This window comes from Mandrillus leucophaeus, unplaced genomic scaffold (assembly GCF_000951045.1).
Source record: "Mandrillus leucophaeus isolate KB7577 unplaced genomic scaffold, Mleu.le_1.0 Scaffold1105, whole genome shotgun sequence".
Lineage (NCBI taxonomy): Eukaryota > Metazoa > Chordata > Mammalia > Primates > Cercopithecidae > Mandrillus > Mandrillus leucophaeus.
Genome location: NW_012099266.1, coordinates 62,249 through 84,334, shown reverse-complemented (window position 1 = coordinate 84,334; position 22,086 = coordinate 62,249). Strand labels below are relative to the sequence as shown.

Here is a 22,086-nt window from a genome sequence, read left to right as displayed (position 1 = left end):
AGTGAGGCTTTCTATCCTACCTCCTCCCAAGTGTGACGACCATATCACTGTCCTCCTGCTGCTCTCTGGGTGTCTCTCTTTCACTTCCCTACTCTTTCTGCTTTGAGGCCAGAAGCTTGGAGGTTTCTTCAGATATCAGACCCAGAGTGAGGAAAGTTGCAGTTGCTGAGCCAAGATGCCTGCGTGTGTTCTCCTGGCTCCTGCCGGGCCATACACCTCGACACCAAGCGTGCCAATGGGAGAGGAAGCTTAAGGGCAACTGGGTGATGCCCAAAGGGTACAAATCCTCAACTAGATGACAGGGAAACATTGATAGTTGTGCCATAGTGTCCATTCTGTATACCAGGACTCTTCTACCTTTCACTGTCTTTCATAAACTTCCACGGACACAAAAATACGTAGGCAATTATTTCTGATAGTAACATTTTGGAACACCTTTTTTTAGCACTTGCTCTTGCTGTCCATATCCCTCTGTAGTCTGTTAGTCTCCATTTTAAAGGAGATTGCATGGGCTATTGTTATGTTTGTCTTTGGTGGTGGTGGTGGGGTGGGTGTGTGGGTGTGGGTGTGGGTGTGGGTGTGGTTGTGGGTGTGGGTGTCACGGATGGATCCAGGAGGGGAGAATGCCAGCCAGAAAAGAAAGGTTAACATTTGCAATTATAAAATAACCTTCAAAAATTGCTCCCTATCTATCCTATAGTAAAACAGAAGAATAAAAATGGAAATGTAGTCTTTTCTCAGCCCCCAGGAAGTATATCCATTCTTGCCCTATACTCCTACCCACTTGGTAGAAGATAGCAATGAAGAGGTGTATGCTGAGACCCCCATTCCCCATCCCCACTCCCTAGTCTTTGGGAAAGGATCTAAGAGTGTCACAGTTTGGGGTCTATAACGCTCCCCTCCCTTGGGTCTTCCCATGCTCTGGCTGCCACCCTTTCTCCCTGTAGCACTTGAGCAGCTGTGGGTGGCTCTTTTCATAGGACAAGATTCTTCTCCTTGATACATGTGTATAGAAAAAAATAGTGGACAGTGCTACTCAATCTCAAATCTTTGTACTGCACTTGGTTTAACCACATAACTTTTTAACCTTCATGTGTCCATTTTATAAGGTTTCATTCTGCTTCCAAAGTTATACCAAATTATCATGTCTTCCACATTTTCCTTTATGCTATTTGAGTCTTATGTATTTCTTTGATTAGAGTGTCTTAGCCTGAAAGCCTGTGATCTTCACTGTAGGAAACTAGTACAAGGCTAATCATCTGTCAGCAAACTTGGTGTTGCTGGATGTTTTAGTAATTGCCTTCAAATGTAGTAATGAGGTTTCAGGTTTAATGAAATGCTTATAAATGGTGGCTTTAGGGAAATCAACTGCTCTATTTTCAATACTGAATTCCAAATTACTTATGTATTAACACAACTGTGTCCTGCTTTTTTATTTCAGTACCTACTAGAAATGAAAAGCTTAATCCTACCCCCAGAACATATCCTGAAGAGAGGAGACAGTGAAGCAATAGCATATGCATTCTTTCATCTTGCACACTGGAAGAGAGTGGAAGGGGCTTTGAATCTTTTGCATTGTACGTGGGAAGGCAGTAAGTACTCTTCTTTTTTTGAAACATTTTTAAGAGCATGAAGAGGTGCTAAAATGTTTTTGCACTGAGTGTTTATGATGAATAATGAAGATTTACATATGTACTGCTCTTGTGTTCTGTGATGGCGCATCTAAGCCAGTTAGTGACTTAGGTTCTTCCATCCCCCGGTGGTGGTGGATATTCCTGTGGTGAGGCCGTTTCCATAGCTCAGAAGGGTAAGTTTATGTTATAGAAGGGGTGAACCCAGATGTTCTTCAAAGGGGCACCCTGTCACCCTGAAAACCCTGTTTGGAAACTTGGACAGCCCCACAGCATCCTGGTAATCTTTGGCATGGGGTTAGGCTTCGTGCTGGATGCTGATGACCACTTCTTGATGGCCTTTCTGGGAGGGTTGGCTAAGAGCCACAGTTATCCTCCACTGGAGTCAGAGTGACTACCCAAAAAGGTGTGGCAGTTATGCTTCAAACCAAGAACAGTGGCCATTGAACCCTAGTGTTTGCTAGGAGTTGTAGCATTCATGTATTAATGGATAAATGCTTGGTAGATGAATGTAGGGATAAATAAATCTGCGGGCTTGTTCTCCATAGATATTATTATTCCATGTAAGGAGAAGAGGCTGTAATGGTGGGTGAGACATGCTCCCTGCCTTGGAGAAGCATGTCATCTAATTGGGAAGAGGAACCAGCAGCATGTGGCAGCTGCCTGTTGATTTTTCAGAAGGGAGAGGTCTATGGGGTGGAGTGATCATGGTTAACATTATGAGTCAGATGAGATTTGAACCAAGCCTTGAAGAAGTAGGACAGTATTATAAGCAAGGACACTGTGTGGAGAAATGGTAAGTGGTGGGGCTATTTGAGAGAATGTAAATTAAGGAAAAAAGCCAAGACTATGAATTATTGGACAACATGTGCACATGTGCATTGACACTCTGCTAGCATTAATTTTAGCAAAACAAATACAATATGAAGCATGGCTTTCTTTTTCCACCCATGGGAAACTAAAACAATAAATTATTAGAGTTTTCTGACAGTTTTTTCCTAGCTCACCCTTACTCTGATCAACCCCTCAAACAAGTGTCTTTTTAATCCTTTCACTCTGTTTATCTTTGCTGCTTCCATTTTCATTTTGATAATCTGCTCCTCCCTTTTCCTGCCCTTCCCTAACCCATTAGGAGTCCAAGTTGGTGTAGGAAGGGAGGTTGGGGGAGCAAAATGGGATGGTATAAAAATAAGCTACAGATGGGACTCAAAGTTGATTGAAAATTTTTGTTTAGTTTTGAAAATATCTCTTTAGCGAATTAGTAATGGTTCTGCTTCTATAGATTACTATTTATAACTTGAAGGAGGATTTGATCAGTGCCTCTGCCCCTCCTCAGTAAGTGTAATAGCACACTCCAGGTGGCCTGGGTGGCACCAGCAACTGTATTTAAATGGGTTAAGACACACCATACTCCACTCAGGGTGTGTGTGAGCACGGTCATGATTCCTTCTGGCTTGTGCTTCCTGTTGTATGTAAGGTGTTCTATCAGAAAGGAACACAATACATGTTTATTTAAGCATGAGAAAGAGACAGAAAAGCCCAACAGAATTGAATGTGAGAGGCCTTACCTAGTGTCAGTTGTGGAGAAATTAAATGGACAAGTTGGCTTGCCAAATATTTGTAGATTGGTCTCTTGGAAACAATAATAGAAGCTCATCCATTGGGTCTCATAGAAAAGAAAGTTACCTGTCCTATAGAAGAGACCCAAAAAAAGGTTGGGGCAAAGGGTAATAAAGACATGGTATCACCATAGAAAAATGGTATCACTATAGAAAAAATAAAAATCCTTCACAGAGTAACTGGAAACTCCCTTTGGAAATTAGTTATCCATGTGGTCAGATAACAATGGGGAGATGCTCTGATCCACTGGAAGGATGATGGGATTAAAAGAAACATGAAGTGAAACAGGGAGCTACAAAATCAAGCAGGATAGCTGTATGGGGATTTAATTTTCTCAAATTGGCAGAATGCTTTATTAGGATAAAAAGAGGGGGTGGGTTTTCAGACATAACACAGTATGGCCAGGTACCTACAGGAAAGGAAAATTCTGCAGTTGATCCTTACAGATAAGCAGGAACCACTCTGGAGAAGTGTTTGTGAAAATCAGGCAACTGTGATCCCAGCCAAAGTCACTTACATTGCCATTCAGTTTTCACAGAGAGCCATAACATTCAATTTTAGAAAAGAGGACTGTGGAAGTGCTTACTATATGCTAAATGGTTGAGCATGCCATGAACCTTGAAGAGTGTTTGTTTAACTGGGTAATTTACAGAGGTTTTGCATTTACATCATTCACTCTTCCTGATAATATTTTGAGTTAGGCCGGACAGAGGTGGCCATCTCAATTTTTCAAGAGAGGAAACAGGTTCATTGAGATCAGTGTCTTGTTGAAGGTCCTGTGGCCACTGTTGGGGAGCCAAGATGTAAACCCAAGTTCACTTTTCCTTCACTGTACTAAACAACAGATTAAGAATACAAAGATCAGTCATCTCTGAAACATTTGTTTGGAAGCCCACAATTGAAATTTACATCACTACTTACAGCGTAGGGTGTATTTATTGCACCTGATCTCTCTGTAGTGTTTAGAAAGTTAATCATCCTATATAAAATTGTATTTTGTTGTTTAATACTGACTTAAACCTTTTAAATATCAAATGAGACCAATTTTATAAAATAAATAACAGGTATGTATAAATAAATGAAAGAGACTATAAGTAAATAAGTTTGTTTTAAGTGATTATCACTCAATTGTGGATTTTAAGTAATTTCTTTTTTCTTCATATTTCCGGTTTTAAATTTTCAACAAGCATAAATATGTATATGTATATATACACATATGTATACACATATATTTAAAAAATATCTCATTACAGATGTTTTTGGTCTTTTTTAAAAACAAAGCTGTAAATATCATGCAATTTAGAAGCAAGAATTACCCCTCCAAACCCAGACAATCTTATCCAGTCTTTTGACATCGCTTCTGGATCTGTGTTCATTCTAAGTTAAATGGAGGTTCAGAGCTCTGGATTTTCCATCAGATGACCTGGATTAGAATTCTGACTCAGCTACTTACAGTAGCATTTACTTAACTTTAGTAATTTTTAGAAACTGTGAAGCACTAATGATACTGAATACCCCACCCCACCCCAGACTGGTGACTTCAGGGCAGTTGCCGCAGCTCCCTCTCAGGTTAGCTGGCCATGTATAGGCAGCCTGTGCAGGAGCAAAGGAGGCTGCACTTCTGCCAGTGCACCACTTGGTGGTGCCTTTTGACGTCTCCAGCCTCATAGTTTAGGTTTTCTCCTTTGAATCATTTTTATCTTCATTCTGAAATTTAAGACCATTCCCCAACTCCCTTCCAGCTTCCCTTTTTCATTAGAAAGAAAATTCAGGGAAGAAGGTAACAGTACCTAATTTTACTGGGTTCCATGTTCAAAATGATTATTAGTAAATTTGGGAGATTTAAAACAAATTTTTAGTTTCTGTCAAAAGTGTTTGTTGGGGGTAGGGGTGTAGGTGTATTTTGTTTTGCTTTTTAATGAATTTGTTGTGTTAGAACATTAGTCATCCTTAATTAGTGGAATTAAGCGAGTTTTCCTCCAATCAAGCTAAAAAAAACCTCCCATTTTTGATAAAACCCCAAAGTCTAGCTGATGCATGGCAGAGATTGTTTGGGTTTGAAACATATGGTAGTTTAAAAAAAAAAAAAACTGAATCCTCAACCACAAATACATCAGCATTTCAAAGGTTTCCAAAATGTTTGATTCATCACTGTCACAGCCCCTGAAAGTACACAATATGTTCCAAGTAATTAAGAAAGGGCGAGGGTTTTAATGTACAAGATTTTATAATATGTTTCCAGTTCATTACATAGCTGCCACCTTATCTGAATCGTATTTATTTTAAACACTGTCTGTTCTGGTGATCCTCGCATACATGCACCACTGGAAGTATGAGTTGAACAAAAAAAAAGAGAAATGAAGGGTCTTGTTTGAACTGGGTCTTCTTTACAAGGGTATTACACCTATGGGGCCCTATTTTATTTTTATTTTTTATTTTTGCTGGGGCTGTATTTTAAATGGCACATTCTCTGTGTTACCTGTATTAATACTGATGTGGTTTTATCTCCTTCCTATCTTGATCTTTTCAGGGCTCTGTTTTGGCTGTATTTATTTTAGAAAGCGGGGTTGCCTGCCGACCACAACTGTGAACTTTCATTTTCGAGTTCTACATATCAGGAGGCTAGTCTGCCATGGGGTATATCACTTAGCCTTTCTTTGTTTCTGTTTTTTTCTACTTGACCAAGTAAGACTCTTTATTTTCTTTTTAGAGATCCCCCCGCCCCAAAGAATCCACTAAATAATGTATAAGATTTGAGGGTGGTGTTTTTTAGGGGAACTAAGGCTGAGTATTTCTTTTGAGAGGGGAAAATGGCCCATTGTTGAAGCATAGGATGAGATTCTGATTCTAATTTATTCTCTTTGAACCTGATGGCAAATGCTGCTCACTCTAAGATGTGGTTCTTAGGGCATTTCCTCTAGCCAAACTTTTCCTCCATAAGGCTGGCATCTTTTGAACTACGAAAGAGAAATTCCACCACCCTCCCCCATAGATCCAAGGCTAAATTTTGTAATTTGGGAGAAAGCAATGATGGGCTAAAGTCTCTGGTCATAGCTAACTTACCCTAATAGCCAGGCTCCAGATATCATATGATGGTTCCCCACCTACTGCCCAGTAGAACCAACTTGCTCCTTTCCTTTATTCAGTCTTGGTGACTGGCTATCATATGGGTCCACCTTTAAAAAGGAAAATTCTGTCTCTGCTTGATTTTGCATTTATTCATTCATTACTTTATTCAACAGACATTTATTGAGTCCCTCCTTTGTGCCAGGCATTGGGTTGAGGAGATCAAGATGAATAGGAATCTGAAATGCTTTGGGAGGAATGTGTGTGTGTGTGTGTGTGTGTGTGTGTGTGTGTGTGTGTGTGTACAGTGTATATAAGCAAAAAATACACACACACACCCCCCACATTAGATAGATAGATAGTAGTGCTTGTATCCACACTATCTATCATGAAAGTAGGAACTGAGTATTAGAGTGGTGAGGGTCACTAGGAAGTTAGTGAGTCTGCTGTAAGACCCTAGAATTTCAGAGTAGAACATCATTTAATTCAACTAAGGGAAAGTGTTTTTCCCAAGGTCACACAATTAGGTGGTGAAAGCATGGGATCACAACCCAGCCTTTTGACTTTTGAATTTTCTTTGCTGCTGCACCCAAATGCCTCACTAAAAACAGATGGCCTTTATGGCTGGTTAGCTACATTGAACTTAAAAGTAAGGACATGAAATTTGCAATTTGGTGATAATTTCCTGTTCTATCACTTGCATTTCTAAGTATTAACAAACAAGCAGAATTTTTATGTATAAGCTAGAGTATGACCTGATAGAGAAAGTAGGAACTTTAGGTTTAATAGAGAGAGGGATATGGGAGAAAGAGAAACCCAACCTTTATTGAGCAGCCAGGCACTATATGTGGATGCCTTTACCTCTGCTGTTACACTTAGTTCCTTTACCAGCCTTTGGAGGCCTGTGGTATTCTTGTTTTACAGATGAAGAGCCAGGGACACAGATTAACAACCCACCCAAAGTCATACGCTAGTGAGCTTGGGCAGGTCCTGCTCATCCTTTAGATGCCACTCTGGCTGCTCTGCCATTATGTACAGACAGCACCGTGACTCCCTTGGAGGTGTTCATCACCGTGGGAACCTTTGCTCTTACTTTCATGATTGGATCCTGCTTCTGGCACTTGGTGGTGAGCTCCATGAGGGCAGGGGCAGTGTGTGCTGTGCTCTCACCTTTGTGTGCTTGTCACATAAGAAGCCACTCACCTTTTGACAAATGACTGATTATAAGAAGTAGAGCTGGGATTCAAACTCAGTTCCCTCTATTACAAATAATCTGTATAAAGTTATCTAAGATACTCTTAGATTAATTACATTCTATCCTTGCCTATCTGGTAGGTAGAGTAAGAAGAGGTCATTAGAAGTCATTGGGAAAATCAGGAATTGACTTGTTCATGTATCCATCCTTTTGTCGTTTCTTTGGTTCTGGTGATTTTTACCCCCAGTATCAATTGAGAATCTCTGATGGAAACAGCACTGATAGACTTGGAACCAATAAAATGTGTCTGGTCAGGGATAGAAGAAGGCAGCATTGTGCCGCAGACTTGACTGTGAAGACATGATCTGTTCTTTCACTAATTCCCAGTTTCATTTTGACCCTTCAACAAATGCACAACCAAAATCAAGGTAGGGGAAGGGATGGCACACAGAAGAAAGTGCAGAAATATCATTTGTATACCATGTATTCACTCTGAGTGGCCTAGCTTTTTTGTTTTGTTTTTAACCCAATACATGTGTATTTTTAATTCCTCTGAAATTTGTGTTTTCTCAAGGATTTTTAGGTCTGTACTCATTCATAAAATAGATCTGTTCAAATGACCTTTTTCTGTTCTTATTGGCACCGCCAAATCAGTGTGTTTTTAATACTTAGATTCGCAAAATTTCTGGACAGTTGGCAAAAGGCACAAGGCTGTCATGGAGCAGTTGCATGTCTTAGCAGTGAAAGGGACCAGGAGGTGGGAGGTGACGCTGGCAAGGCTTGTGCAGTGCCTTTCCCGGCCTCTCTCCGGACCTCCCCTGCTTATCTCACACTTGACTAGGCCCTGCACTGCAGGGTGGGTAAAGGATAGAATTGCAAGCAGAAATTGTATTTGCTTTTGTTTAGTGAAGCCAAAAGCCTTATTATTATTTTATGAGCTCAATGCAAATGACAGCTGACATGAGAGAGATTTTAAGACCACCATAAGCATCTTTATAATCATGGGGGTGGAGGGCAATCTGGGAAGAGGGTGTGGGTGGGTGGCTGTGTGTACACATGCACTCTTTTTAAAGTTGTATTGTGTCTCTAACCTCTCCAAAAAGGCCAGAACCAATTAGAAAAAGGAAAAGGCCAACTTGACACACAAAATTCTGTATGCGTGCCAAATATTGGAGTGAAAAACATGTAGCATTTGACTGAAAAGACACCAACCAACCATTAGATTTCTATGGTTGAACACTCTCAAGATCTTGCACTCCTGTATTTCATTTAAAAAATTACTCCCTGAAGTGCAAACTGACTTCAATTTTGAATAAAATTTAGCATTCAAATTTATAGCCACTTTGAAAACTGAGGGTTTATATTTATATCATATGAACTTGAACAGATTCTTAATTACAGCAACCCAGCAGCCCTTTGCACATGGAGAATCTGGATTTGGGGAAAAAAAAAAAACAAAAAACAAAAAAAACTTCCCACGTAGGTTTTTCCACATTTTTCAGATGCTTTTGTAGCAGCCATCATTTATGGGAAATGGCATTAAAATCCTGCCATAATGTAGTTTACGTTTAAATCCAGTACTTCCCAGAAGAGATTGTAGTGTATCCTATCAAGGCACTAAAAGGCTTATTTTTGTTTTTGTTTGTTTCTGTTGGGGGTGTTTCGTTCTCTTGAAAGTCTGGTTCTAATGGAGAGATGTTGGTTCCTTGGAATGATCTTTGTGTGTTAACAACCTGTGCAAAGAACTACTCTCTTGCTTGTTCTAGCGGGCAAAAGTCATCTTTGTTTGCATGCAAGAAAAGGTCTGATTGAGCTAGGGTGAGCCTTTCATTTTAAGCAGAGTTAAAGCCTGGGGTGTTTTTAATGTTTTAATCTCTGTTTAAGAGGTTTCTGTTATGAGAGGAAAATTGATAACATTTTTACCTCAGCAAACTGCCAGCAAACTGGCTCTTTTCTAATCCCACATTTATAGTGATTTATATTCTCCGTGGCAATGTGCTGTAACCTCAGAGTGATACCACTGCGGTGTAGATTGACTGCATTCCAAATGCTGGAATCACATACATAATGTTTTTACTTTTAAATAATATTCAGACACCAGAATAAATACCATATGTGCACTGATGCTGGTTACAATGGAACCTTGTCATTTCTTGTGAGGGAGAACATTCTTTGTTTCTGATTCCTGTTTGAAATAAGTATGCAAAAGATAAATATGTACATTGACAGCATTTTGAGAAGGCTCTGGTAGTTACACAGCTGAGGATGTAGCTATGATTGCCTGAAATGTATCATTTAAAACTAAAAATATTGCTGCATGTTTTACCATCCCTCACTAACATACATGAAGGCAAGGATTGTTATCTGACATTCCCAGAGTGGGGTAGAGCTTTTATATTTTATATCTACAGCAGGCTGTAGTAAGAGGACATCTGTCGAAGAAAAATTACCTCCACGAGTACTGTTCATAGGAACAGTGAGACTAACATGCTGATGACATTGAAACAGGGAGAGTAACACACTTGATCATGGGAAAGGATGGATTGATTGGAAAGCCGTAATTCAGTGTGAGCCCTAATGTCATCTGATGCTACAAAAGCAGAATTTAAGTGACCTAATGTCATCAAAATACAGATAATTAATCTCTCCAGATCAGTTTTCCCACATGATATTTAAGATTTAAACTTTTAATAAAGTTTAGAAATGCCTCCCGAGTTATCGTTTTTAGATTTTTGTTTTTATTCATCTTGATTGGAATTCAAATCCACTTAAACAGTATTTTTTAAATCAACTTGGTAGAATGCCTTTCATATTTGTACATCTAGACAAACTCCAACAAGTCGATCCACATTTGCTTCTTGGGGAAGCATTTTAATCCATGTTTGCATGATTACTATTTGTTTAGCTATATTGAATTAGTGCCCATAACATTTTAATAATACTTAGTAGATGATGAAACCCTGGGCATTGATACTGATGGCTTCCCAACCCCTCTGCACCTCTGTCCCACCCAGTTTTGTGAGGTTTGCCCAGAATATATAGTGTGAGATGAATGTGTGAGTAATACATCATAATTTATCTCTGACATTTCATCTGGCACATAGCTTGGGTGGGTAAGCCTTGCCTCCTTTGTAGAAGCGTTCCCTGTTATAAAAACGCTCAAACGTCCCTTTTTGCAGTTGGGAAGTTATGACCCAAACATTGGACATCTCTGACCTATTTTTTCTCCTTTTCAGCTTTTCGGATGATCCCTTATCCCTTGGAAAAGGGGCACCTATTTTATCCTTACCCAATCTGTACAGAAACAGCAGACCGAGAGCTGCTTCCATGTAAGTCTCACCTCTCTTCAGCCAGTGAGGGTGTGTGGCGAAAGGTGGGGATTGGAAGAGGTGGGAATATCAATGTTTAGAATGTTCCTTATCTTTTATTACTTTTCTCCAAACCCCTGTCCTTGTTTAATAGCATATGTATTCAAGTGAATTATGTGAGTGGGTTTGGCTTCCTGTTCCTCCAAGTCTCTCCAAATTTATCAAAGGGAAAAATGCCAAAGGATTGAAATGTAACTGAAGAAACCCTATGCACTGATGGGCCGGAGCACAGAGACCCCTGGTTTGAGCGGGTATGTGCTGGGCCGGTCCATTGTGAGGGTTCTGCCTGGGCTGCTCCACTGGACAGATGTGGTCTGCACAGACTGGAGTTTGAAGAAGAGCTGCTGACTGAGAGGGAGCTGCTCATGAGTCATGGGTGGGCAGGCAGTACCAGGAAGCTGGCACCATGGCCAGAGGTGGAGTTGTGGGTCAGGGCAGTGTGCTCTGTGGTGAGGCTGTGCTCTGGCCAGAGGGATTTCCCATGAGCACCTCGTGGGTTGCATGTAGTGGCTCAGAGTACCATGTGCAGAGCACACGTGCAGCCTCAGCACTGTATGAAAGCACACAAAAGAAAACTCTGCCCTCCACTACCTTACACTGCTAGCAGTCTAATGACCCACACCACATGTGGAAAATATTATTTTGCTTTGCTGTAATACAACATTGTTTTGACAATTCAGGCTAAATGGTTATTATCAAATCATACTGTGTACAAGGATCATGTCAGGCTCTTCATGTGGCCCTGACTTAGGAGCTATTTTTCTCCCTCAGATAATAAGCTCCAAATTTCAGCTCTTCTCCCTTCTCTGTCTTCTCTCCTGCCATCTCTGCCCTTTCACCAGCCCCAGTTATATCAATATCTTATAGCTGTAACATATAAGTACTTTCCCCAGAGGCACAGTGTAACCTTAGAGCCCTGGGTGCATAGTAAATTTCCAAACACCAGCATTATCCAGCCAGTCATGAGTGGGATCTGGGTGCAGAACTCAATGGCTGTCATCCGATTGAGGTAGCAGGAGGTGCTCACTTGCCTCCTTGCCAGCCAGACCCAGTGCGGGATTTGTTACCCAGGGAACTGGGAGATCCCCGTGATGTGTTCCTCACTGTTCAAGTCTGATTGTGAAAAGAGTCTGGTGCCTCACACATTAGATTTGATTTCAGAAATCCTCACCGTGGGCCCATAGTTTACCTTTTGACTCCCCACTTCAGGGAGATCCTTGTTAAGTTTTGGTTTTCTGGTAAGAAAGGCAGTTTTCTGAAAAGTACAATGTTTTTAAATGTTTTAATCGAGTCCAATTAAGTTTCCATGGGGATAGATTGGTTATTAGAACAAGATTACAGTTCTTAAGAGAAACCTTATAGGGATAATCTTTATAAGCCCGAAATAGAAAATTATGGCTCACATTAATTGAATGCAGTGCTCCAAGTCTGGTCTCCCTCCAAAATCTTTTTTGGTTGGATGTTGAGGGGTGAGGATATGAAGAAGGTAGGTTGTTTTAAGTGCTACCCATAATTTGCACATTAAAAGTATAATTATAGCCACATGAGGCGCTGAGCACACTTGCTCTGTGTGTTTGAATTGCAGCAGGCTGACCTACCTGGACGTAGTAGGCATGTTTGTCTGCATGGAGCTCCTCCTGGATCCCCTCCACCCTCAGTATTCAGCCTTGTGGATTACTGTTGAGGACTCTCAGGAACAGGAGCTGAATGATAGAGGAAAGGCCTCTAGATCTTGTATTCCCTGAGGACCATGGAGCCCTCTGGTCCTCTTGGTTAGAGTGGGCTGTTTCTCACGTGCAGTTTCACAGCCTCTCCCGCAACACCCCCAGCACTTGGCTCTTTCTCCTCCTGCAGGCCAGCCCCATCGACCCAGGCAGTCTCTCAGGCAGCATCCTAACGAGCACAGAGAAGGAGGCGATTCTCTTGACCTTTGTACCACACCTTTTTGGTTTTCCCAAACCCAGTGTTTGAAATATAAAAGTTATAGAAGGTGCTCTAAAGAGCACCAGCTTTTCTCGTTTTTTGATGGTTGTTGGAAGTGTATTTGTCATCTAGAGTCTCTTACAATTGTGCCAGATAACGCTAGCAGCCTTGACCTTCCCGTCTTGCAGTTTGAATAGACCTACATGTGAGGTCCTCGCTGGATGTCTGTCTGTGAGGGTGGCATCCTCCACTGACATACTTAGAGAGCGCCAGGAAAAAATACAGGAGAAACTAGTATCACCTCCTTATAATGATTTTTAAAATACAGGAAGGAAAACATATGGATGGGGTGCCTTTTTTCTCTGTATACTTGATTTTGGATTTTCCAGGTTTTGTACAATGAACACGTGTTTTGTAATTTGAGTAGTTTCATTGTTTTAGCTGTGTTTGCTTTTGAGAAAAAAATACTATACATTAGGCATAGACGGTGCTCCTCTTCCCTCCCATGAGGAAGGGAATTTGCCCCCCAAATTTGCCCCCTCCTGCCTCTACTTAAAGTGCTGAAGCCTGGCCGGAGACTTGTGACCAGCAGATGGGCCTCCAAAGGCTGGGTCAGATGTTGGCTACAGTTTGTCAGGTGTGCTATTTTTTCATTTCCAATAGGCTTCCAAGTCTTTCCCAAGCTCCGGAGTCAGTGCCGCCATATAGACCTTCCCTGAGAATGCGTTTTACTCCAGCCCTGATATTTTCCTTTTGCTCTTCTCCACAGCTTTCCATGAAGTCTCAGTTTACCCAAAGAAGGAGCTTCCCTTCTTTATTCTCTTTACTGCTGGATTATGTTCCTTCACAGCCATGCTGGCCCTCCTGACACATCAGTTCCCGGAACTTATGGGGGTCTTCGCAAAAGCTGTGAGTGTTTGCCTAGAGGGAGGCCTCGGGGAATGGACGGGGAAAGCCAAGGGAAGCAGCGTAAGAGAAACGGGGTTGCCTTGCAGAAATGGATACGAGCCTGCAAAGATTATTGCTCACCATTTAATTTTCATGATCATCAACGGAATCAAAGTGCTAAGGGTCAAATGAGAAAGTGCAGGTTGTTACTGCATGCCTTGCCTCATTTCACAAATTCTCAGCCATTTCCAAAAAATGTAGGAGGTCCAAAAGGATGGAATGATTTGGGGAATCCTAGCAAATGAAAAATGTGTGGGAAATTATTCAGTTTTCTGTAAATTGAATGACATTATTTCTAATCTTTGGATATCGTGGGTCTTTCCTTAGTGAAGGATGAGATTTACATTTTCAAAGATGATTTAAAAAATTTTTTAAAAGGCTGCAAACCCTTGGCTTCTTTAAGGAATAAACAGAGGGTGTGAAGGGCTTATTAAGAAATAAACTGAAATGACATTTAGAAATATGGAAATCCATTAAGCGTCTTTAAGGAGCTTGAGGAGAGGAGTTTAATAAGAAAAGCCATCTGCATTGACAGCCAAGAACCATTGTTTCTTTGTTGAAAACTGACCATTGCAACCTGCACATGCAGTTGAGGATAAGCTTACTGATCTTGCCACAGATGAGTTTCAAACAGAAGGAATAAGGAAAAGAGTATCAATTGCTTCCCTGGAACTCCATTCAGATTTCAAGGCGAGTGCAATCAGAAAGGACGATTTCTAACTTGGCTGGGTTGATTTAATCCCTTTCCAGATGAGTGACATTTTCTGCTCGGCAGAGTTCAGGGACTGGAATTGCAAGAGTATTTTCATGCGTGTTGAAGATGAACTGGAAATCCCTCCGGCACCTCAATCTCAACATTTCCAAAACTGAACTCATCACTCCTCTTCCCCCACCACCAAAACTGCTCCTCCTCCTGTATTCCTGACCTCCACCATCCACCCCGTTGCTCAAGCCAGAAACTCAGCAACCCTTCCAAACTCTTCCCTCTCTCACTCGCCACATCCCATCTGTCTTGGCCTTCACAATCCATCAGTTCTAACCTCCTAAGCAACTAGGCCTTCAGTAAATGTGATTCACCTCTTCTTTCCCTCCTTTTCCCAAAGCATCCCTCTTAGTCTAGGTCCTTGTTATTTCTTGCCTGAACTCCTGCCATAATCTTAACTGGTCTCCTTGCTTCCTGTCTTATCCTCTACCAGTCTTTCTTTTATGCTGACACAAGAATGGTCTTTCTGAATTGCACATCTGAGCATGTCACTTCCCTGCTTAAATTTCTCCAGTGGTTTCTCACTGACTTCAGGATCAAGTCCCAGTTGTTCAGCATGGCATCCAAGGCTCTTTATGATCTGGCCCTTGCTTACCTCTCAGCCTTAGCTCTCCCAACTCTTGCACAGTCACTGCTCTTCAGCCACAGTGGATCACTCACCATTCCCAGATGCACCAGGCTCTTGCACACTTCTGCGCCTTTGCATGTGCTGTTTGCTGTGTGTGGTATGCCCTTCACTGTCACCACCCTGCTCATCCACTCTACTAATGCCTCTTCGTCCTTTTATACTCAGCTTTCTTTAAAGTTCTTCTAAGCTGAGTTAGGTGTCTGTCCTCTATGATCCCGCAGTATTCCATGAATACGTATATTCTTACATTTATTGTACCGTATTATAATTGTTGAAAACTTGTCTGTCCCATTTAGAATGTGAGCTCCTTGAGAGCAGGACGGTGTCTTCCTTATCTCTGTATCCCCAAGGCTTTGCACAGTGCCTTGCACATAGGAGGTTTTCAATAAATGATTATTAAATAATATATGGTAGTGGTCTCTGCAGAAAGAATCAATGGAAAAATCAGATGCAGCTTAGCATTTTGTTTTCTTCTTGTATGCTTATAATCATAGCCTCTTAGAGTTGAAAGGGACCTGAAGCAAATTGCCTTTAACAGCAACCCTGAGTGGGGGTCACCTAGGCTCATCTTGAATACTTTCAGTGATGGGGCGCTCACATATTTATAAGCATCAAAGCCCATTTGATTATTGGATGACTCAGAACTTTTCCTTGTACTGTAAAAATCTGCCTCCCTTTGGTTTCCACTTATTCCTATTCTATATTTAGGGTACACCAAAAAGCCCTCCTTCCTCTTGCAAATTCTTAGGACAGCTCACTAATTAATGGCCACCTCTAACCAACTACCTGCTTTTTCCTCCAGGTAGAATATCTTGCATTTCCTTAAGTCTTCTGTGCATGACATGATTTCTACACCCATTATCACCCATATTGCTGCCTTGGATGTTCCTTAGTTTATGGGCCTACACTACTTGTTATTTTCTTCTACTCCCTAGCCAATCTCTGAGTAAAAGTAGTTGCCAAAATTCTGAGTGTGACTTAGTAAAATTTAAAATAAGAATATATTTACATTAAACAATTATTGGTCTTTCATGTTTTCTGTTAAATATTTTTAGAGCATACTTGTAAAAATATGTCATTAGTCCAGTATTCTTCATTAAACTGACTGTAATAGCACTTGGTGGGAGTTTTGAATCAATAGAGATTCCCAGCCTCCAGTCTACATATTCACGTGGCCGCACCACCAGAAATCCAAAATCTTGAGTATTAGCAGGAGGAATCTGTATTTTTCACAAAGCCCCCAGCAGATTCTGAGGATGGAGACTGAGGGCATTTTACTGTCTCCTTCCAGGGACACTGCTTGGAAAGCTGAACCTTCAGGCAGCCACTTGCAGCTGCATGGTGTGCCGTCAGAGCTGTTCAGGTGGAAGCTTTTCAGGAATCAGTGGTTTCCTTGGCTGTACCTTGGAAATATCGAGAAACTTAAAAGCTACTGAGGCCTGTCCCCACAACCCGAACTTTCTTGGTCTGGGGTGAGCATGGGCAACTCAGTTGTCAAGCGCTCCCCTGGTGACACAGCTGTACAACCACTGCATTGAATGGAATGAATAATTGCCTGAGCCTGCTTTAACTAGCAAGGGGATTGGGAATGCAGAGGGAAGGACAGCAACTGGAATACAACTGGGTGTTCTCTAGGACTGGCCATACAGCTGTGCTTCCAGAGTGTAGCAGAGGGGTGTTCATTACGGATGCGGGACAGGACACCACTCCTTTCATGTTTTCAAAGCTTTGGTTTTGAGTATAGCATCAAATGATTGAATAAAATATAAATCTGCCTTTAGGGTCCTCATATTTTCTGCTCTACCAAGGTGTGGTAGTTTGGTCAGCTCCCCATAGTTTTCAAATGTACTTTAGATAAGTTTGCATTTCAACCTCTGTCTGGAGAATCACATTTATCTTGCCCTTCATAAAATGTCTGTAGAGACTGTGTGGGGAAGGAAGATGGATGGCCTGAATGAGACAAGCCCCTTCTCCCGCCGCCTCCTCGACCTGCCCCCAGAGTCTTCTCTGCATCTTCACCCTGGTCACTTCATTAGGCCCCTCCCGAAGCTCCCACCCCACACCCCACACCCCGCAGGTTATCGCAACTGCCCTAGAGGCTGCCTGCGACCATTTGCAGCTTGTGAAAGTGATTTTCTCAGCCCTTTCCTGAGATAATGTCCCTGGGACGATGACCTTTAGTAGATGCAGAGAGATTGCACCGCCACCCCCAGCTGCGGGCTTGGGAACTCTCCAGCGTGTTTACATGGTGACCATGATGTGCGGCCCATAAGGAAGCCCACAGGGAAGCGTGAACCACTGGGAAATAGTGGAAGGAGCAGCTTCCACTGGCATTTCCCCCTAATCTAATCTACCTCAGTGATTTAGGACTAACTCTTCCTAGAATGTTTAGTTACAAAGATAAGCTTGCACATATAACTACGTTATCATTCCAAACCCACCTCCTCACAGAGTGTGGGAAGGTCAGGATTCTGACCCCTCTGTCTTTCCTTCTCTAGTGTCTCTCCTTCCCTGAGACTGAGACTCCTGATTTCTGACTCTCATCTTCACTTATAGGCCTCGACCTCTTTGAAGCCTGATATTGATTACCGTGAAATGTCAATTGTCTGATTGCAGTAGGGCACCTGGAAGTTATTCAGATAAGCGGAGGCGTTTTGAATGTTAATGAAGCCTGTTGGAAGCCGTGACCTTCTAAGTGATGGTGTTTCAGGAAAAGGAAGATCAGGCAATTGAAGTGTCATTCTCTTTTTTTACTAGTTCAGTTGCATTTTCTCACCACGAGACGCTGATTGAATCCTGGGGCATTTTGGTTAAAGATTTGACCATGTATCTCTGCCCTCTGGACAGTTGTAGACATCGAGATAAATAGGCTGTTCCAGGCTTTCTTGGTGTTGCTCATTCAGACTCAACTTTTCAGCAGTAAAGTGCCCCTTAAGTCAAGTGAAAACTGCTGTTTCTCATTGTGTATTGGTTGGGTCTCCAGCTAAAAAATATTGACTAACTTTCAAACATGCTCAGAAATACAGCTGAGCATCCCAAGCCAGTCATGCACCTCCAGACATTTTAAAAAATATCTCCTGATGGAGCCACTGGCCTTTGTTTGGTTACAAAGTGGAAGGGTTTAGCAACTTCAGACACCTCCCTACATTGCCTGCTGCCTGCTTGCAGGTATGGGATGGAAGGCATGCTGTGGGGGAAGGTGGCTTAATAATGAAGGAAGCACATCTCAACTGGGGTTTGTGAGAGAGTAAATTAGGCCCTCTAGGAAAAAGTTCAAGGGAGTCTTTGTGAATTCTCCCAAGGATGGAGCATTCTAGATAGGAGGGATAGAAGAGAATCATTCTATACGTTGGAGGTGTTGGGGCTTAGTATTCTTGTGGGACCTTGTTGAGAAGGGCAGGTGTCACCCAGGAAAGAAGGGGCCACTGCACTTTGCTGTGCAGCATGGGGAAAAGGGAGCACTTATGGACATCAAACAGGATGAAGCTCTCCTCTTGATTTTCAGAGGCCTCACTTTTGTGCTTTTTATCCAAGTCAGGTTAGTGCCCAAAACAAAGCAAACAAATAAAAAACACAAAAGGCCTTTATTTTAAGCCAACATTGTAACATCTCCATTCATTCTGCAGCTCAAGGTGTGGCTCCCTGAGGTCCGCACATTTTAGTGTGTGTGAATCACCCAGAGTACAGACTTTGAGCAGTGCCTGTTACCTAGCTGCGCTGGCTCATGTTCAGCAGTTGCAACAGCTCCATGGCTGCAGTGGCTTAATATTCAGCAGTTCCTTCCCCACTCAACCACAACCTCAACAGTTCTAAATCTGTTTTTGGCCAAGTCTTCAGGATATAACTTTGCCAGCAATATCACCTTGTTTATTAAGCCCTCTCTTCTACCACCTGTCAGAATCTCTGGTTTGTCCAGACCACTATAACACTTTAACTCCTCTTGATGGAGTTGAGCATTATAGACAGATGCTGTGGTGTGTGGAGCCTTGGTGGTCTCTGATTATGTATGTGTCTGTGTATGTAGATATACACTTACGCAGACATATATAATTATGCATGTACACATATTATGTGTGTATTTCGTATCATGTTGGGTGAAGGCAATCAGTAGACTTGCTCCATATTATTCTCTTATAACTAGGATTTTACAAATGCTTTCAGAGTAATTGGGCAGTAATTGCTCATTCCCAGGCCCGTTATCTCCCATGATGCCTTCCAACTGCATGTGTGGGTGCACCCAGTCCAGCTCTAAACTGAAAAGGATAGGCCATCTGTTCCGTAGGGTGGTTCTGTGCACTCAACAAAGGATAATTTCAGAAACTGCCATGTACCTGGCACCCGCTTAAGGATGGCACTGGCTCCTCTTTGCTGAAGCACTGACATGGCTGCCTGTTTCTTAACTGCAGACCCAGCCTGGCACACAGGGCCCTCCCCAGTATCCTCCTAGCCACTTTTGAACTCTACTTCTTCTAACTGTCCTGGCTAAACTGAACCATTTACTACCTTCTGGTCTTACGGTTGCTTTTCCATTTCTCTTCTGGCTGTTTACTGAGCCTGCAGGGCCCACGCTGCTCCTATTTCTTTACCATCCTTGCCCCATCTCTCTCTCTCTTCATATTCCAAGCATCCACTGGAGTCCATTTTACTTGCCTCATTCTCAAAAGTATTCCTGCTGCTTTCAACAGAATGGATTCTCTCCCTTTTCCAGTCCCAGTGCTTTGTTTGGGCTCTCTGATTGCCATCATAGCCTATCTGGTTATTAGTTTGCTCTGTCTATATCTTCGTGGCCGCCTCCTTCACTGGGCTTTGAGCTTCCTGACAGTGGGAGTTTAGTTTTGTCCCACACCCCTTTATATTTCACCCAGCACTTAATTGCCTTACTAAATAAATACATTTAATTGGTGTAAAACACAGGTTGGAGAAGGATCCCAAATTTTATGCTGTCTTGACTTTCCATCTTATGGATCTCGCATTTGATGATCTGGCTATATAATGTGTTGCGGGCCTTCCCAGTGTGAAACTGGTTTTGGACCAGTTCTACGGGTCCAAAAACAAAACAACAGGAAAGATTCTGGGTTAGCAAATTTGGGAAACTTGCCCACCATACCTCTTCTCAAAGACACACAGTCCACAGAACGTATACCTAGTAAAGGAGCCTGATTTAACTTCATTAAATGTACTAAACTTGCTTGACCTCAGAACTGTGATCCCCTCTGCATATATACACACACATTGCACTACACTTCTATGAGAAACTCTTGGTAGTATGGATGGTGCTGTGTAATGGACAAGGGCTTAGAACAAAGGGCTCCACAGTACAGGAACCAGATGTTGAACCCCAGTGAGACAATACCTGGGTTCTGAGCAGAGAGAGGGCAATGAAAGCATCCCAACAACTCTCTCTTCCCTGACGGGTAGGGCACCTCTTCTGCCAGATGCTGGATGGGGTGTGGAGTGAAGCTGATTCTTCACAAGAACCGAATTAGAATGGATTTGATAATATTTTAAAAAGAGTCTCACGTGAAGCACTTGGCTTTCTTAAAAGACACAGCTAATGAGCTTTATTCTCTACATGAAAAGCAGAAAGGAATTTAGTAACCAAATGAAAGAGTTCCCAGAGGTGCGCTCGAAACAGCCCCTCTTAACAAGGATCTGTCCTCTATGGAATAGCCAGTTTGCCGCCTTCTCCCAGGGTCCCAGGCATGCTGCTAAACACGTGGCTCAGACAGGAGCCCAGGCTGCTGTTTGGGAGGCAGTAGAATCGCAAAGAAATTCATACACAACACACTTGACCTTTAAAATTGCCTTTTCCATTTAAAATGAGCTGTACACCCAGCTAGATGAGCAGCTGGTCTAAGTTGTCACCATTTTTTAAACTCTTGTGCCCACTTGCCACCAATCTGTCATTCCTGTTTGATGACACCAGTCATCTGCATGGCAACCAGCAGATGCTAAAGACTAGTAGGAAGACCTCAGGACTGTGGGCCACCTGTCAGGGGAGTGAGGGGGCTGTCAGCTGACACTTCTCCCCCTTATCTAACAGTGCTGGGGCCAAGGACTGGAATGCAAGTTTGACCATCAGCTGATGTTTCCTGTAAACATAAAGATGAAATGGTCGCCTTTTGAGACTTTCGTAATGCAGTGATTTAGCTGCAGGACTGGGTGGAGAGGTTTGTTTTATAGTCTTGAACAAGGTTTCTGCTGACTTCTGTGTCTGTCTGGTTTCTTTACAGTTCCTCAGCACTTTGTTTGCCCCCTTAAACTTTGTCATGGAGAAAGTGGAGAGCATCCTCCCATCCAGTCTGTGGCACCAGCTAACACGGATCTGAGAGAAGCCCCGTCCTCCAGTCACCTCACCCGCTGCTGCCACTGTCTCCTCCGTGCCAACTCCTTGTGGACCGCAAGAAAGCATGACTTTGAAAAAGGGAAGCCATTCCGAGATTTTAAAATGTTCATGGACTATTCCATATTAAAAGCTGTTTTTGTTGTACAAAATTCATTGATGTTCAGTTCTATTTTATTTTGCCTTCAGAAAAGAAGAAGGAAGTCAAAAATAAAACTTTTGTGTATTGCAGCAATCATTTGTATCCTCCTGTGTCTTCCAACCCTAAAATGGTTGATGTCCCAAATAAACCTTTGGGTTTACCTTGAGTTCCCTGGGAACCTGAATCTGCTGAGTGCCACATCATGGTTTCTCTGCTGATGGAGCACATCTCAGCAGGCCCTGAGAACCCCTTATAGGCAGAGGCTTGGAACATGGAATCTCTTGGGTTCAACAGTACCATCATTGTCAACCCCAAACTGTCCTTCTAGGCCAAATGCACAGAAAAAGCTCACAAGAGGAATCACTGGAAGCATGAATGAAGCAAAATGTGTGTGCCACGGCAGGGTGTTCCGGTTCAGAGACTCGACTTACTGAAGAGTGTTCAACACTGTAGTTCCAG

The 22,086-nt window shown here is 42.3% G+C and overlaps 1 protein-coding gene across 5 annotated transcripts in view; it reads left to right on the top strand.

Annotated features, from left to right (window-relative positions):
• The window catches only part of ST7 (suppression of tumorigenicity 7), a 230,989-nt gene extending 209,269 nt beyond the window's left edge, over nt 1–21,720 (top strand). For 3 of the 5 annotated variants that reach the window (XM_011992485.1, XM_011992491.1, XM_011992478.1), the window contains 4 exons: nt 1,442–1,592; nt 10,749–10,841; nt 13,573–13,712; nt 21,376–21,720. In XM_011992485.1, the coding sequence (XP_011847875.1) occupies nt 1,442–1,592; nt 10,749–10,841; nt 13,573–13,712; nt 21,376–21,471 (480 nt within the window). In that variant the 3' untranslated portion in view covers nt 21,472–21,720. Of the gene's footprint in view, nt 1–1,441; nt 1,593–10,748; nt 10,842–13,572; nt 13,713–14,501; nt 15,547–21,375 lie in introns of those variants that run through there. The other 2 variants (XM_011992498.1, XM_011992470.1) reach the window with 2 other exon arrangements.
• The last annotated feature ends 366 nt before the right edge of the window (nt 21,721–22,086 follow it).